This window comes from Meles meles, chromosome 7, assembly GCF_922984935.1.
Source record: "Meles meles chromosome 7, mMelMel3.1 paternal haplotype, whole genome shotgun sequence".
NCBI lineage: Eukaryota > Metazoa > Chordata > Mammalia > Carnivora > Mustelidae > Meles > Meles meles.
Window position 1 is genome coordinate 96169212 of NC_060072.1, and position 13802 is coordinate 96183013.

The 13802-nt window shown below is 48.6% G+C and overlaps 2 protein-coding genes across 9 annotated transcripts in view; one reads left to right on the forward strand and one right to left on the reverse strand.

The window, feature by feature from the left end:
* Nucleotides 1-7363, reverse strand: part of RNF41 (ring finger protein 41) — a 31620-nt gene extending 24257 nt beyond the window's left edge. Inside the window, exons 1-2 of the mRNA XM_046013645.1 lie at nt 7208-7363; nt 4365-4549 (exon numbers count right to left, since the gene is read on the reverse strand). The gene's annotated coding sequence lies outside the window, so the exon portion shown is untranslated. The remainder of the gene's footprint in view (nt 1-4364; nt 4550-7207) is intronic.
* A 252-nt stretch (nt 7364-7615) lies between these two features.
* Nucleotides 7616-13730, forward strand: NABP2 (nucleic acid binding protein 2). Of its 8 annotated transcripts, XM_046013674.1 has the most exons (8): nt 7616-7677; nt 8009-8094; nt 9742-9843; nt 10198-10336; nt 10471-10542; nt 10718-10799; nt 10891-10954; nt 13150-13730. In XM_046013674.1, exons 3-8 carry the CDS (start codon nt 9765-9767, stop codon nt 13347-13349), a joined length of 636 nt encoding a protein of 211 aa, XP_045869630.1. In that variant the 5' UTR covers nt 7616-7677; nt 8009-8094; nt 9742-9764; the 3' UTR covers nt 13350-13730. The 8 variants fall into 8 exon arrangements, with proteins under 8 accessions (XP_045869630.1, XP_045869627.1, XP_045869629.1 ...); XM_046013671.1 differs by lacking the exon at nt 7616-7677 and having other exon boundaries at nt 7722-8094; XM_046013673.1 differs by lacking the exons at nt 7616-7677; nt 8009-8094 and adding an exon at nt 9185-9301 and having other exon boundaries at nt 9741-9843.
* Nucleotides 13731-13802: the final 72 nt, after the last annotated feature.

Below are 13802 nucleotides of genomic sequence, written 5' to 3' on the forward strand. Positions count from 1 at the left end.
ATTTTTTATTTATTTGTCAGAGGGAGCACACAAGCAGGGGGAGTGGCAGGCAGATGACCCCAAGATCAAGAGTCTGTGCTCTACGGACTGAGCCAGCGAGGCGCCCCTGTACTTTACTTTTTTTTTTTTTTTTTAAAGATTTATTTAACAGAGAGAGAGATCACAAACAGGCAGAGAGGCAGGCAGAGAGAAAGGGGGGAAGCAGACTCCCTGCTGAGCAGAGATCCCGACATGGGGCTCGATCCCAGGACCCTGAGACCATGACCTGACCTGAAGGCAGAGGCTTAACCCACTGAGCCACCCAGGCGCCCCTGTACTTTACTTTTTAAATTTTATTATTTATTTATTTGCACTCCTTATTTATTTCTTTTACAGTTGACTCCATGGAGCACATCATAGGGCTTGAATTCATGACCCCGATATCAAGACATGAGCTGCAATCAAGAGTCAGACACAACCAAGTGAGCCATAGAGGCGCCCCCGCACTTCCAATATACCAATGCTAACAGTATTTTCTTAAGGAGGAATACAGATTCTGAAACTTAGCTTAATGGGGTCTCAGGAGATCCCATTTCCCAAAATAAATAGCAGAGAATTTGTCTCTCCCGGCAAAGGGATGGCCAGAGTGGGAGGGAAGCCACTAGTCAGTGTTAAGAGCTGTAAGGTTCCCACCATAAAGTCAGCATTTACTTTAGTAAGACAGCTAGGCATTGTTCTTTCTAGTTTTATTTATTTATTAGTAGTAATCGCTACACCCAGTGAGGGGGCTCAAACTTACAACCCAGAGATCAAGAGTCACATGCTCTTCCACCTGAGCCAGCCAGGCACCCTGGCATTGCTCTAGATCAAAACCCCCTTTATCAGATTAGAAGTTCTCCTGTTTTATCTACTCTTACACAACTGCATTCTTTCAGGGGTGCCGCCTCAAGAATTAAGGGGAAATTTAGATTTATAATCTGATTAGGGTATTCCCTATTTGTCATTATGGGAAACAAAAGTCTTATACAACCTTGGAAGCCAGCTCTCTGCCCTGCCTTGCCCTGCCCCCAGGCAGTCAGTCAATCTGACGGGCTAGGCTTGATGATTCCTTCCACTCTCTGGGACTCTCAGCACTGCCATGGGGCCGTCAGAGGAGCAGGTTATCATTCCAAGGGGGAGGCATCAGAAGAACTCAACTGCTCACTGCCCTGGGGGTGGAAGCTTTAATAAAACTAACACCTTAGGGACCTCAAGAGTCATAGCCAATGACCATAACCACTGGAATCAGTTTCCTGGATATTCTCCTTGAGTTGTAGAATAGAAGAAAAGGCCTTCCGAAGGTTTCACCTGAACTAAGCAGCACTGAGGTGTCCCTTTGGGCTGTTCTGCCAACCTCCCTGATTTGAACATCCCAAACCGAATCTGAAGACTGCATTTCCAGCCTTCTTTTCTATAGGCCCAGAATTCAACAAGGTAATTATTTTATTTCCTTACTGTCACACTGGGGTCTCTCTATAATCCTCCTCACTATTATCATAAAATGCAAGGGCTTTCTCAGATCCCTTTCTATACCCTTTTTTTTTTTAAAGATTTTATTTATTTATTTGACAGAGAGAAATCACAATTAGGCAGAGAGGCAGGCAGAGAGAGAGGGAAGCAGGCTCCCTGCCGAGCAGAGAGCCCAATGCGGGACTCGATCCCAGGACCCTGAGATCATGACCTGAGCCGAAGGCAGCGGCTTAACCCACTGAGCCACCCAGGCGCCCCTCTATACCCTTTTAACTTGCTGTTGAAGTTGCTTTCTCTGGTCTATCCCTAAAGAGAGCCAGGAATTCAAAACAGATTGTTGCTAAAGGAACCTGAACATTTATCCTCCCTTATTCACAGTTTCTTAAACCTGTGTACAGATGTGCAAACCATGCACCTTGTCTTTTTAAAAAAATTTTTAATTTTAGGGGCACTTGGGTGGCTCAGTGGGTTAAGCCTCTGCCTTCAGCTCAAGTCATGATCTCAGGGTCCTGGGATTGAGCCCCGCATTGGGCTCTCTGCTCAGCAGGGAGCCTGCTTCCCCCCTCTCTCTGCCTGCCTCTCTGTCAAATAAATAAAATCTTTTAAAAAAAATTTTTTTTTAATTTAAAAATTTTATTTACCCATTTTTTTTAAGATTTTATTTATTTATTTGACAGACAAGTAGGCAGAGAGCCAGGCAGAGAGAGAGAGAGGAGGAAGCAGGCTCCCTGCTGAGCAGAGAGCCTGATGCGGGGCCTGGGATCATGACCTGAGCCCAAGGCAGAGGCTTTAACCCACTAAGCCACCCAGGGGCCCCGAGATTTTATTTATTCATTTGAGAGAGACAGAGTGAGAGAGTATGAACTGAGGGCAGGGGGTGGGTGGGCAGAGGGAGAAGCAGACTCCCCACTGAGCAGGGAGCCTGATGCACGGCTCAATATTGTAACCTGCTCCAATGTAAGGAAACAGGTGACTTCGAGGAATTTCAACATAGTGAAGAAATTAACTGGTGAAGGGTCTCACATTTCATTACAAATCTCCCAATGAAGGAATAGGTATGGAAAATAAGAAAACATAGTTGGGAATCCAGAAACTTGAGACCCAGTTCTATCTAGCTCTATCATTGACCAGATGTGTGACCTTGGGCAAGTTACCAGTTAACTAAGCTGGGCCCCAGTTCCCTTACCACACAAGAAATGAAGCATCTTGGACTACATGCATTCTGAGGTACTCTACAAGTTGCAGAGTTCTGAGATTCAACATATAAAACAGAAATGGCTAAATTAGGGGATAATTAAGTTAGAAACGGTGCCCTGGCTTTACCACTAACTGAACTGACTTTGCTCTCTTTAGGCAACTCTCTTGACTTTTTTTTTTTTTTTTTAAAGATTTTATTTATTTATTTGACAGACAGAGATCACAAGTAGGCAGAGAGGCAGGCAGAGAGAGAGGAGGAAGCAAGCTTCCTGCAGAGCAGAGAGCCCGATGCGGGGCTCGATCCCAGGACCCTGAGATCATGACCTGAGCCGAAGGCAGCGGCTTAATCCACTGAGCCACCCAGGCGCCCCAATCTTGACTTTTTAAGTGAAAGGAAGTGGTCCTAGGACACCTGGGTGGGTTGCTCAGTTGGTTAAGCGTCTGCCTTCAACTCAGGTCTGTGCCTGGGATCAAGCCCTACCTTGGCTCCATGCTTAGCCAGGAGCCTTCTTTCCCTCTCTCTCTGCTGCTCCCCCTGCTTGTGCATACATTCTCTCTCTCTCTTTCTCTCTCTCTGTTAAATAAATAAATAAATAAATAAAATCTGAAAAGAAACAAAGTGGTCTCTTTATTTAAGCAGTAGAGTTCTTAGACTGAAGTTACTCCTTCTCTTAGAGAAATGACTTCTGAGAAATTCTGCTTCCTCACTTATGAGATGAAGGGGTGAGCTATATTGCCCCAAAGATTCTGTTTAACTAGAATGCTCTGATCCATACTGGATTTACCATAGGGGATTGATTGATTGAAGTGAGCTCTACACCCAGTGTGGGGCTTGAACTCATGACCCTAAGATCAAGAGTCCTCTGAAATCAAGAGTCCCATGGTCCACTGACTGAGCCAGTCATGTGCCCCACCACAAGGGATTTTAAAATTAAAATTCTTTAGAGGACACCTGGGTGGCTCAGTTGGTTAAGTGTCTTGACTCTTGGTTTCAACTCAGGTCATGATCTCATGGTCATGGGATCGAGCCCCGAATCTGGCTCTATACTGAGCTGCACACAGAGCCTGCTTAGGATTCTCTCTCTCTTCCCCTCTGCCCCTCCCCCCGGCTCATGCGCTCTCTCTCATTAAATAGATAAATAAATATTTTTAAAAATGAAATTAAACCCTTTAGTATGTTTTAAGTGGTTCAATTTACAAAAGAATCCAGAGGGCACACAATTCCTCAAGAATTTATTTAACACATGAAGTGAGCCCTACCAGGCCTAAAGGCCAGCAAGGACCTCCCACTTAGTCACCAACTCCAAGCACTATTTGTGTGGTTGCCCCAAACCTCAACTTAATCATCTACGCACAGTCACTTTGCCAGTCGAGACATGTAAAAGATAAAGAAAACACAATCCTTGTCCTCAAACTAAGGTGTAGGCTTGAGCCCAATGAACATACAAGATATAAAACACATTAAAAGACATAAAATTGACTAAGCAATTCACCAAAAAGTAAAAGTTAATAGTTACTGTCAGACATAAATATGCAAAGAACAGACTGATGTGGGTTAATCACAGAAAGCTTTATGCAGAAGAATCTTTAAGAACCAGGTTTTCAAAAGCAGAGGGAATCCAGACAGGCTGAGAAGAGACCTGAAGCCTGGAATGGGATTCTGAATTAAGGCTCTTTACCTTCCAAGTGTTGGGGGGTAGGTTCCCTGTTCACAAGGCTCCAACCCCCTGAGGCCTCCACTCAGTGCCACTCAGGAGACGCTCCCAGTAACCCATCTTGTTGGCTATTGTCCGACTGAGTCTTCCTTCCTACTGACAAGCTCCATCGCCAAGGGGATGGATGTGATGTCACAATCAGGAGCACTCTATTAATAGGAACAAGGAAGAAAAAGGTGAGTCAGGGGAACTACCTCCACCTGGCAGTGAAACTAAACAGACTTGGATCTGGCGGTTGGCTGAGGAGGATGAGATGATTCCATTAAGGGCAACAGGTTGCAGGGCTGGGGACATAGGACTGCCTTCTAAAGATGGAGAGCACTGGCTAAGGAATCACATACATAGTCCAGGAGAGTCAAACATAGCTGAGAGAGGCAGAGGAAGGAACAAGAAAAAAGGTAAAGAAGAGCTATTTGAGACAGAAAAAGATTCTCTTGGGGGTGTCTGGGTGGCTCAGTGGGTTAAGCCTCTGCCTTCGGCTCAGGTCATGATTCCAGGGACCTGGGATCGAGCCCCACATCGGGCTCTCTGCTCAGCAGGGAGCCTGCTTCCTCCTCTCTCTCTGTCTGATCTGCCTACTTGAGATCTCTGTCTGTCAAATAAATAAATAAAATCTTTAAAAAAAAAAAGAAAAAGAAAAAGATTCTCTTATTCAGTGCACACAACCACCAGTAATGTCCATGCTGCCAGATCTGTGGCTATACAATGCAGAGATCAGTGACAGCTTACATGCACAGTATGATGCTTTCATGTTTCCCAAAGGATTTCACAGAAATTAACTGAAGTCATGTAAAAACAATTCTAATCCCACCCTCCAACTGGAAAATACTATTTCATAAGGAGAAGAACTCAAGAATCCCTGCAGGTGTGATTCTACTTCCCAAATCAGAAAATATTCCTGAGGGATTAGCCTTTAAAAAAGCAGCAGCAGCAGCGAAATGGGCCATTACTCCCAAGTGGGCAACCGGGAAGATCAGAGGTATGATTAGACTGACTAAGAATGGGACCAGGTAACGGGGGACAAGGCTTCAGATGAAGGGTGCTGTGAGATCTATTCACTACTACACAGGAGAAAAGTAAATATTCAAACTCCTTTCCTTCCCATCACATGGCTATAACAGATTAAGGGCTGTGTTACAAAGCAAGAAGATGATGGTAATTTTTACACATAAAACTGAGACCATTTCATTTTGAGTCCAGTACACACGCTCATTGGTTTACTATGCTCATCAGCTATAACACGTTTAGTGTAGTATTTTTAAATGAACCAGAGTGATAAAGGTGCAATGTCAGACACACTTTCTCTTTCGGGGGTAGCGAGGAAGCTGTTTCTCCCTCATCCATATCACAAAGCAGAGTATAATGCTGTTTGCATTTTGACACACCCTATTTCCCAACAACCTGGCACAGGCACCTGTACCTCACGAAATGCTTCCAGGAACCACTGTTACTGGTTATGCTCAGTCTTCTAGTGACAAGCTCCAGACTCAGAATCTTGCCCATGCTGGGATGTTCCCTTAGCCAGAAGAAACCAGGATTTTTTCAACTGAGAGGAGGACCAGGAGTCAGGAGACTTGGGTTCTGGTCCCAGGCCTGCCAACTGTAGGACTTTAAACAAGCCATATATCTCTTCCATAGTTTCAATGTCTTCACTTGACAAGTAGGGAAGATACCTGCCTTTATCTACCTTATATGATGTCCTGGAAAATCAAAGACATAATAAATGTGAAAACATACTGAATACAGCTATGTTTCAGGTAAGATATTTGTAGTAAAAGAATGTAAGATAAATTTATAACACTAAGGCTAGTGAGGAAATGCTTGAAAAGGAGCTTGTTCCTTTTCAATTACAGGGAACCAGGCCCAGACACAGTCAGCTGGACACACAGAGTAGTAACATGATCACATCACTCAGATTCCCTACCACTAGTCTACCCCATTCTCACCTGAGGGAAAACTAACAACCAGCAACACTACCAGCTTCTTGCCCTATTATCAGGCTCTAAAACCACCTGTTTAGGAAGTGGTCAAACTATCACCATCACAGCCCAGGCCCCATGAACAGTGGCTCCTTCAACAGCCACGGATGCTATTAGGGAGAATGAACTCAGTTTCTGAATGCGGAAGATGTCTGTGAGCCCCTTGGGCAAAGTACTCTCACCTCTCAGCTTTCTGCTCCTTCTCCAGCCCCCTCCTCCCCATTCCCAATTCCGCAGAGTTCTGGGTTGGGGAAGACTTTCGGTGTATGAAGCCTGCGAAAGGGCCTGGCTCTGCAAAGCCAGGGAAGGGATGTAAGGAATGTGAGATTCCTTCAAGGAGGGGTGAGAGGGGGAGGGGGAAAAGGAATGGAGGAGGAAGACAAGGCTGCCAAAGACAAGGCACGGGAGAGGAGCCAAGCTATGGCGCTTCGAGGGCGGGGGTTCAGATTCCGCCGCCCCTGCCCAGGCTAGCCCCCAGAATGTTCCCTCCCTCCCCTCCCTGCCCGTCGTCACAGCCCATTTAAACACCACGTTGTAACCCCAGGTCCCCTCCTCTCTGTCCTCCAGTCAGCGCAGACCCCCTCCCGCACTTAGGACTCCCCTACTCCAATGCACCTTCCCAACAACCCACCCTCCAGCTTCCCTTTCTCACCTCCGGACTCCTCCCTATTCCTGCTCTCTTCCTCCATTTTTCATCTTTACTCTTATACCTTCTCCTGACCTCCAATACCTTGAACCTCCCCCCCCCGCCCCAACCCCCGTGGGATATCGCCCCCTCCCGCCCCACACCCTCTTTTAGGTGGAAGCCCGCGCCGGCGCAGTACGCACCGCCCTGGAAGCGGCCTGGACTCTCCGTACCCCGGCCCGACTGGAGCTGAGGCCGCAGCGGCCACAGGATAGCTCCAGTGCCGGGTCCCAGCCTATCCTGGGAGGGGAAGGGGAAGGGGAAGGAGAGGGTAGGTTCCAACCACTCGTCGCCCTGTCAGTCGGGTCCCTTGCCCCGCCCACCGCTGCTACGCAACCCGGCGGAAGCTCGTCACCAAACCCCGCCTCTTTGTTTAACTCGAATTTAGATTAGAAGCCAAGAGCGACCGACGAGGAGAGGAGGGTTACCCGGGTTTCCCCTCAACACCGGAAATCTTTATGATCCCAACGAGGGCTATATAGCCATTTGGGAGGAAGAACTCTATGGTGTTCCCCGCGTGAATGTAGGAGGCGGAGCACGAGGCTGACTCCCTGCCGGGCTAGACTTCACTTTGGAAGGGGGGAAACAGAAGTCCGATCTCCTATGGGACGAGGTGCGAGATTATTGCGAGGCCAGCCTGCAGTGAGACTTGGCATCTCCTGTTTCCAGAGTGGTGGTCAGCATCCCGGAGCCTCCCGACCCTATGACTCATAGTCACGGGAGTGGATACTGTAGTCTACAGGGCGACCACTGGGTGGAGAGTGGAGTAGTGTCTAACCGCAAGGCTTTGATCTTGGGTGCCCAACGGGTTGCCTGCCTCTCTGCTAGCCGCTCTCCTGCTATGTCTACGTTGGCTCTCCGGACACGACTAGAGTTCCATGAAACACCTAAGGGAAGGGGAGATAAGATGTCCCTCTTCCTATGTTATGCTCTGATTTCCTTAGGATACAACACCGTAGTTGGGGGTGTTGCGGGGGAGAGAACCTGGGATCGGAGGAAAGTCAAAGTGGAGCCTAAAGCGCTCCAGAAGGTAAGGAAATAATCAAGCCAAGACATTACAATTACATGACCTGTTAAGCTAATCTGATATTAAATAGTATTTGTTAAGGGGGCGCCTGGGTGGCTCAGTGCGTTAAGCCTTTACCTTCGGCCCAGGTCGTGATCTCAGGTTCCTCGGATAGAGTCCCGCATCAGGCTCTCTGCTTGGCGGGTAGCCTGCTTCCCCCTCTCCCTCTGCCTGCCTCTCTGCCTACTTGTGATCCCTGTCTCTCTCTCTCTGTCTGTCAAATAAATTTAAAAGAAAATATTAAATGGTATTTGCTACAGATAGTAAACAAATGGCTGTGGCTTGTATATATATGTAACTGGCTGTACACATTACAGAGCTAGAACCTTTTGTTGAGTTTCTAACAAGTCCCAAGGGGAACTAAAGGTTCGGGCCTCCTCTGTTAAAGCCTCTGAGAGCGGGGGAGACCCTGGGATCTAGGGAGATAAATGCATTAGGAAGAGGTGCCTTTCACACTCTGAGAGGGACTAATGCAAACGCTGTTCTCTGTGCCCTGGGTTCCATTCTTCCAAAAAGGGTGAGTCAGCCTCTGGTGTGAAGGCTACTTTTTTCAAAACCCTGACGAAGCTGGCTGGGTAGCGCATTAAAGATGGGGACCCCAAATTAGGAATAAAGATGCGGGTTATAGCAGTGGGAGAAGAAACTGTGCCTGCTATGTGCTAAGCACTGCTTTTTATATAACTTACGTTTTTTTGTCTGCAAATCGGAATTACAGATTTAAGAACTTTCGATAAAATAAGTGAAGTGCTGAGCCTGTTTCAGATTTTTGTCCACCGTATTCCAAACCCCCTGGTCCTTTTTCCAGGGCCACGTCTTAGAAATAAAGTCACTAAGCGTAGTCTCCCAGTCAGGTAAGGAAAATTGGACCCCAGGCGCCTCCTGGTGGCCAGTCTTTCCCGAGGCGCCAACCATCTGCGGGGCTCCTTTAATACATAAAATCCGCCCCTTTCTCGGCGCGTGAATCTTGGGTCCCGATTGGCTGAGTGGGGGCCGGCGGCAGGGCGGGGGGCGCGTCGGGACAGTGCTGATTGGCCGGAGGGAGGTTAGCCGGAAACTTCCGGGAATGTCCTCACTCCCGCGTTCCATCAGGCTCCATCCGGCGGCAGCCGGGCCTGTGGCTCCCCCTGCGGGCGGCTCTGCGGCGTGCGTGGTCCGGCCCGCTGGCTGGCTGGCTGGGTGGGTTGTGGGCGGTGGGTTGTGGGCGGTGGGCGGTGGACGGTGGGCGGCGGTGGCTGGGGGGAATAGGGGATGGACCTAGTCCTGGGTTGTCCGGATGAGGGTTCGGGAAGGTTTGGCGAGTAAGGTTGCATTCCTTGGATCTGCACCAGTTTCCCTACCCCCGTCTCTGGCAGCTCCCCGACTTCGGGGCTTGAGACTGAAAGAGCATCCCGGGACGGGGCCTTCCGGCCTCCAAGCAGCCTATCCAGAGACCCTCAAATTCTGATCTTGAAGTTGGAGGCTCTTGGGGAAGTTCGTTTCTAAACTTTTAGAAGAAATAGAGGATTTGCGGCTGCCTGACCCCAGCCTAGTGTGGTAGGTAGGCCTTGGGAAGTGGAGCATGGGGGCGAAGTCGCCAAGCCTTGAGCCTTCATTTCCCTTTACCCCTTCTAGTGTAGTGCGGAGGCTCGGGCAGCATGACGACGGAGACCTTCGTGAAGGATATCAAGCCCGGGCTCAAGAATCTGAACCTCATCTTCATTGTGCTGGAGACAGGTGGCTATTCTGGGATGGTGGGCCCCCTGCGCCGGTCTCTCTGGGTTGGGGGGAGGGGCCAGAGGGGGAGAACACCATCTCCGCACTTATCTAGCTACCGGGATGTCAGGGCGCACCCCAAGAAATTGCTCACACCTAACCTCCCCTAGATCTGGCCTGGAGAGTTGTAATCGCGTGTAGGGTAGATGGAACTCTCCAGATCCAAGCCTCCAGCACCACTCGGGCCTCTTTCCACTAGCGCCCCTCTCCATGGTGCTGTCCCTCCACTCCCCCACTTACCCCACCAGTATCTAGATCTCATCCCTCTGATCATCTCTTTCTCCACCCGCCCCAACATTTATCTGTTCCCTGCAGGTCGAGTGACCAAGACAAAGGACGGGCACGAGGTTCGGACCTGCAAAGTGGCAGACAAAACAGGCAGCATCAATATCTCTGTCTGGGACGACGTCGGTAACCTGATCCAGCCTGGAGACATTATTCGGCTCACCAAAGGGTAATTCCTGGTTACTCCTGGTTATCCACGGGCAGTAACAGCTAAGGCGGTGGGGTGGGGTGGGGTAGTTAAGAGTTAACAGTCCTTGTAACTCTTATGAGTATTCTGAATCTTACTTTTTTGTGCCCTCACAGGTACGCTTCAGTGTTCAAAGGTTGTCTGACACTATACACTGGACGTGGGGGTGATCTTCAGAAGATTGGAGAGTAAGTGTCTTGGGGATTGAGATGTAGAAGCACCAGGTCAAGGGGGTAAGTTTAAGCTTTGCACGGAGGCAGCATACGGTTATACAGTCCGTGTTTCATATCTGGACCTTTCTGAGGCCTCCAGCAGTGGCCCAGAGACTGGGTCCGAGGCTTTAGCCAACTTCTCCCCTTGCAGATTCTGTATGGTATATTCTGAGGTTCCTAACTTCAGTGAGCCAAACCCAGAGTACAGCGCCCAGCAGGCACCCAACAAGGCGGTGAGTTCCATGGCCTTGATGCAGGGAAGGCGGGCAGGTCAGTCCCAGGAGCGTGGAGGGCAAGGTCTGAGTATTTAATTTGTGCCTTCAGGTGCAGAACGACAGCAGCCCTCCGGCCCCCCAGCCTACTACCGGACCCCCTGCCGTTTCTCCAGGTACACCTCTTTCCTCCCAGCCGCTGGTTCTCTTAGCTCCTCTTCTCTCCCCAGCCTGGAAAGTTGAATTGCCTTCACCCCTTTTCCCAATTTCTTTTCTCTCAGTGTGTTCCCTTCCAGCCAGTCCTTCCTCCCAGTTATTTTGCAAGTCCTTGTGGGGAAAAGATTTGAGGACCTGTTTCTGTCACTGCTAGAGCTCTGGGACTCTTGTGCCACTAGCTCTCAAGGACACCAGTGAGAACAGTATCTCAGCAAATATTGCACTCCTTCCTTGGAGCTTGTTTCTTTCTGCTTCTTTGGCGGGTCCTTGCCCTTTTCCCCTTGCCCTTTCCGTTCATTCCACGGTTCTGACATGGATGCAGAGGACTTAACATGGAGTCCACACTGTACAGCTTTAGAGCACCAAGGAGTTTCCTTTTAGGGTCATCACTCTTCTTGAAACTAAAGACCTTTCTTGTACGCCTTGGACCTCAGTGTTAAGATTCTTTCATCTCCTATACTTCAAGCCCCTGCTTTTTCATTTCTTGCTTTTGATTAGAATCACTCACCAACATCATCTTCTTCATCCATTCACTTTTCTTTAGGAACTGGATTTTTACTGCTCTTTTTCTCCATCTGGGTCCTTTCCCAGCTGACCCCAGCACTCCCTGGGATTTGGCTCTCTCTTACCTCTGATCCATGCCTTAGGTTTCTGCCTATGACACGAGGCTTCGGGCTTGCTTCTGCCCTTCCTCAGTCTGTGCCTATATCCCCAGTTGCTATAGTTCTCAGAATTGTTTTCGTCAGAACCACCAGGGTCAGGGGGTTCCTTGGACACATCATGAAATAACATTTAATTCCACCACAAAAATCAGCATCCATGTTTTCTTTCTTTTTTTTTTTTTAAGATTTTCTTTCTTTATCAGAGGCAGGGGGAGAGAGCACAAGCCAGTGACAGCGATGGAGGGAGCAGGCGGGGTAGGGGGCGGCAGGCAGGGGGAAAAGCAGGCTCCCGCTAGCAAGGAGCCCAATGCAGGACTCAGTCCCAGGACTCTGGGAATTAAACCTGAGCTGAAGGCAGACACTTAACCAACTGAGCCACCCAGGCGTCCCAATATCCATGTTTTCAATGGGAAATATGACTGTTATATATTTCCAGGTCTCCCTAACTCTGTAATTTGTAAAAAGTATTTTAAATAAGATACATGTTAGCCTCTTGGCCCCTCATATTTACCTGCCAGATGTTTATTCACTTGGTGACCTGACAGGTAAAAAAGGCTTAACAAAAAACAAAAAAATGTGGATGGCATAAAAACTTAACAGAAAAGCTTTCTATATCATCTATATAACATTTTTTGTGTATTGAGCAAAAGGCATTATATTTTTCTGTTTCGGCTATCTTGGTGTGAAACAACCGAGTCTCAGTAAGGATGTGGTTGGAGAACCGCTAGCCTATGACTTCTGTCCCGTTTAGGGGTCATAGTGCCCTCTACATATGAGAGGCAGGCCTGTGTCTTCACTTAACAAGCATGTCTAGAGGAGAAAGCCAGGAATAAAAAACAGCGCCTGCCTTTAGGAGCCTGTAGCTTATGAAGGAGATAGTCGAACACAGAGTAACACTGTGGGCGCGGCAAGGTTAGTAAGATGCACCTTTGCAGGCGCTCAGGGAAATCGTCTCACACACCTGGCTCCCATCAGACATGTAAACTACCCACAAAAATGTTACTTACTATTTGGGGGGTGGGGTGTAAGTCATAATTGTTTTGCTCACTCTTAGCTACATTTTGTGATACCCATCATTTTTTTTTTTTTTTTTTAAGATCCTTCTTATATTTTAACGCAGAAACTTTGGGCCCTTCCCCTACCCATGGTTCTCTGGTTTTACAAAGACTTTTGATACAGGAGCATTCTTGTCAGAGGTCCTTGAATCTAAAACTAAACAGCAAATTCTAGGTCTGACCTCCCTGATACAAAAACAAATAAAAGAAAAAAATATCACACTGGGGCTCACATAGCAACTTCCCAAATGACTGCTTGAGGCTTCTCTGGGGCTCTGTTCATACAACCTCCACTTGCTTGGTCCTATCGGGCAGGAGTGCGCAGCTGTGCTTGATGAAGACTGGGTTCCTCTCTAGGACCTGCAGCGGGGCCTTGGGGACGCACTGCTCTCCTTAGTTCTCTAATTCCTGTATTTCTTCCCCTTCTCCCACTGCTAGCCTCTGAGAACCAGAACGGGAATGGACTGAGTGCCCCACCAGGTCCTGGTGGTGGCCCGCACCCCCCTCATGCACCCTCGCATCCCCCCAGCACCCGAATTACCCGAAGCCAGCCCAACCACACACCTGCTGGCCCTCCCGGCCCCTCCAGCACTCCTGTCAGTAACGGCAAAGAAACCCGGAGGAGCAGCAAGAGATAGCAAGACTTTCTTCCTCCCTTCCCACCACCCACCAGTTTTAGTATATGTGCTGCCGAAGCGAGCACCCCACCACCCACCAGAACCCCAGTGTCTCCTAGAGCACCCAGCCTTCTCCTAGGGTGCTGGCTTTGGTGGGGTGGGTAGGTAGCAGTATTTTAGCCACTAAATTTCACTAGAGGGATGTGGTGAGCAGCAGACTTACCCACCCTAAGCCCATACTCCCTGCCTTGCCCAGCTGAAGCTGCCTATCACCTGAGATTCAAGGTCCCCTACCCACCCTCCGTCCTCTTAGAAACAAGTCACAGTCTGTTTCTGGTATATGTGATGTGGAAGACATATTGAATTCCTCCTTCCTAATAAACGTTACCACTCTGTACTGGACTCCTTTGTTCTTTGTGGGAAAATGAAGAGGTTAGCAGTCAGATATTTGGCAAAATGGGCTATCCCTAGGAG

What these genes read in the sequence shown, in the direction of transcription:
- NABP2 (XM_046013674.1), top strand. Translation starts at nt 9,765, where the DNA reads ATGACGACGGAGACCTTCGTGAAGGATATCAAGCCCGGGCTCAAGAAT. An exon ending in GATCTTCAGAAGATTGGAGA is followed by an intron (nt 10,543 to 10,717) that starts GTAAGTGTCTTG and finishes CTCCCCTTGCAG; the next exon opens with ATTCTGTATGGTATATTCTG. An exon ending in AGCAGGCACCCAACAAGGCG is followed by an intron (nt 10,800 to 10,890) that starts GTGAGTTCCATG and finishes TTGTGCCTTCAG; the next exon opens with GTGCAGAACGACAGCAGCCC.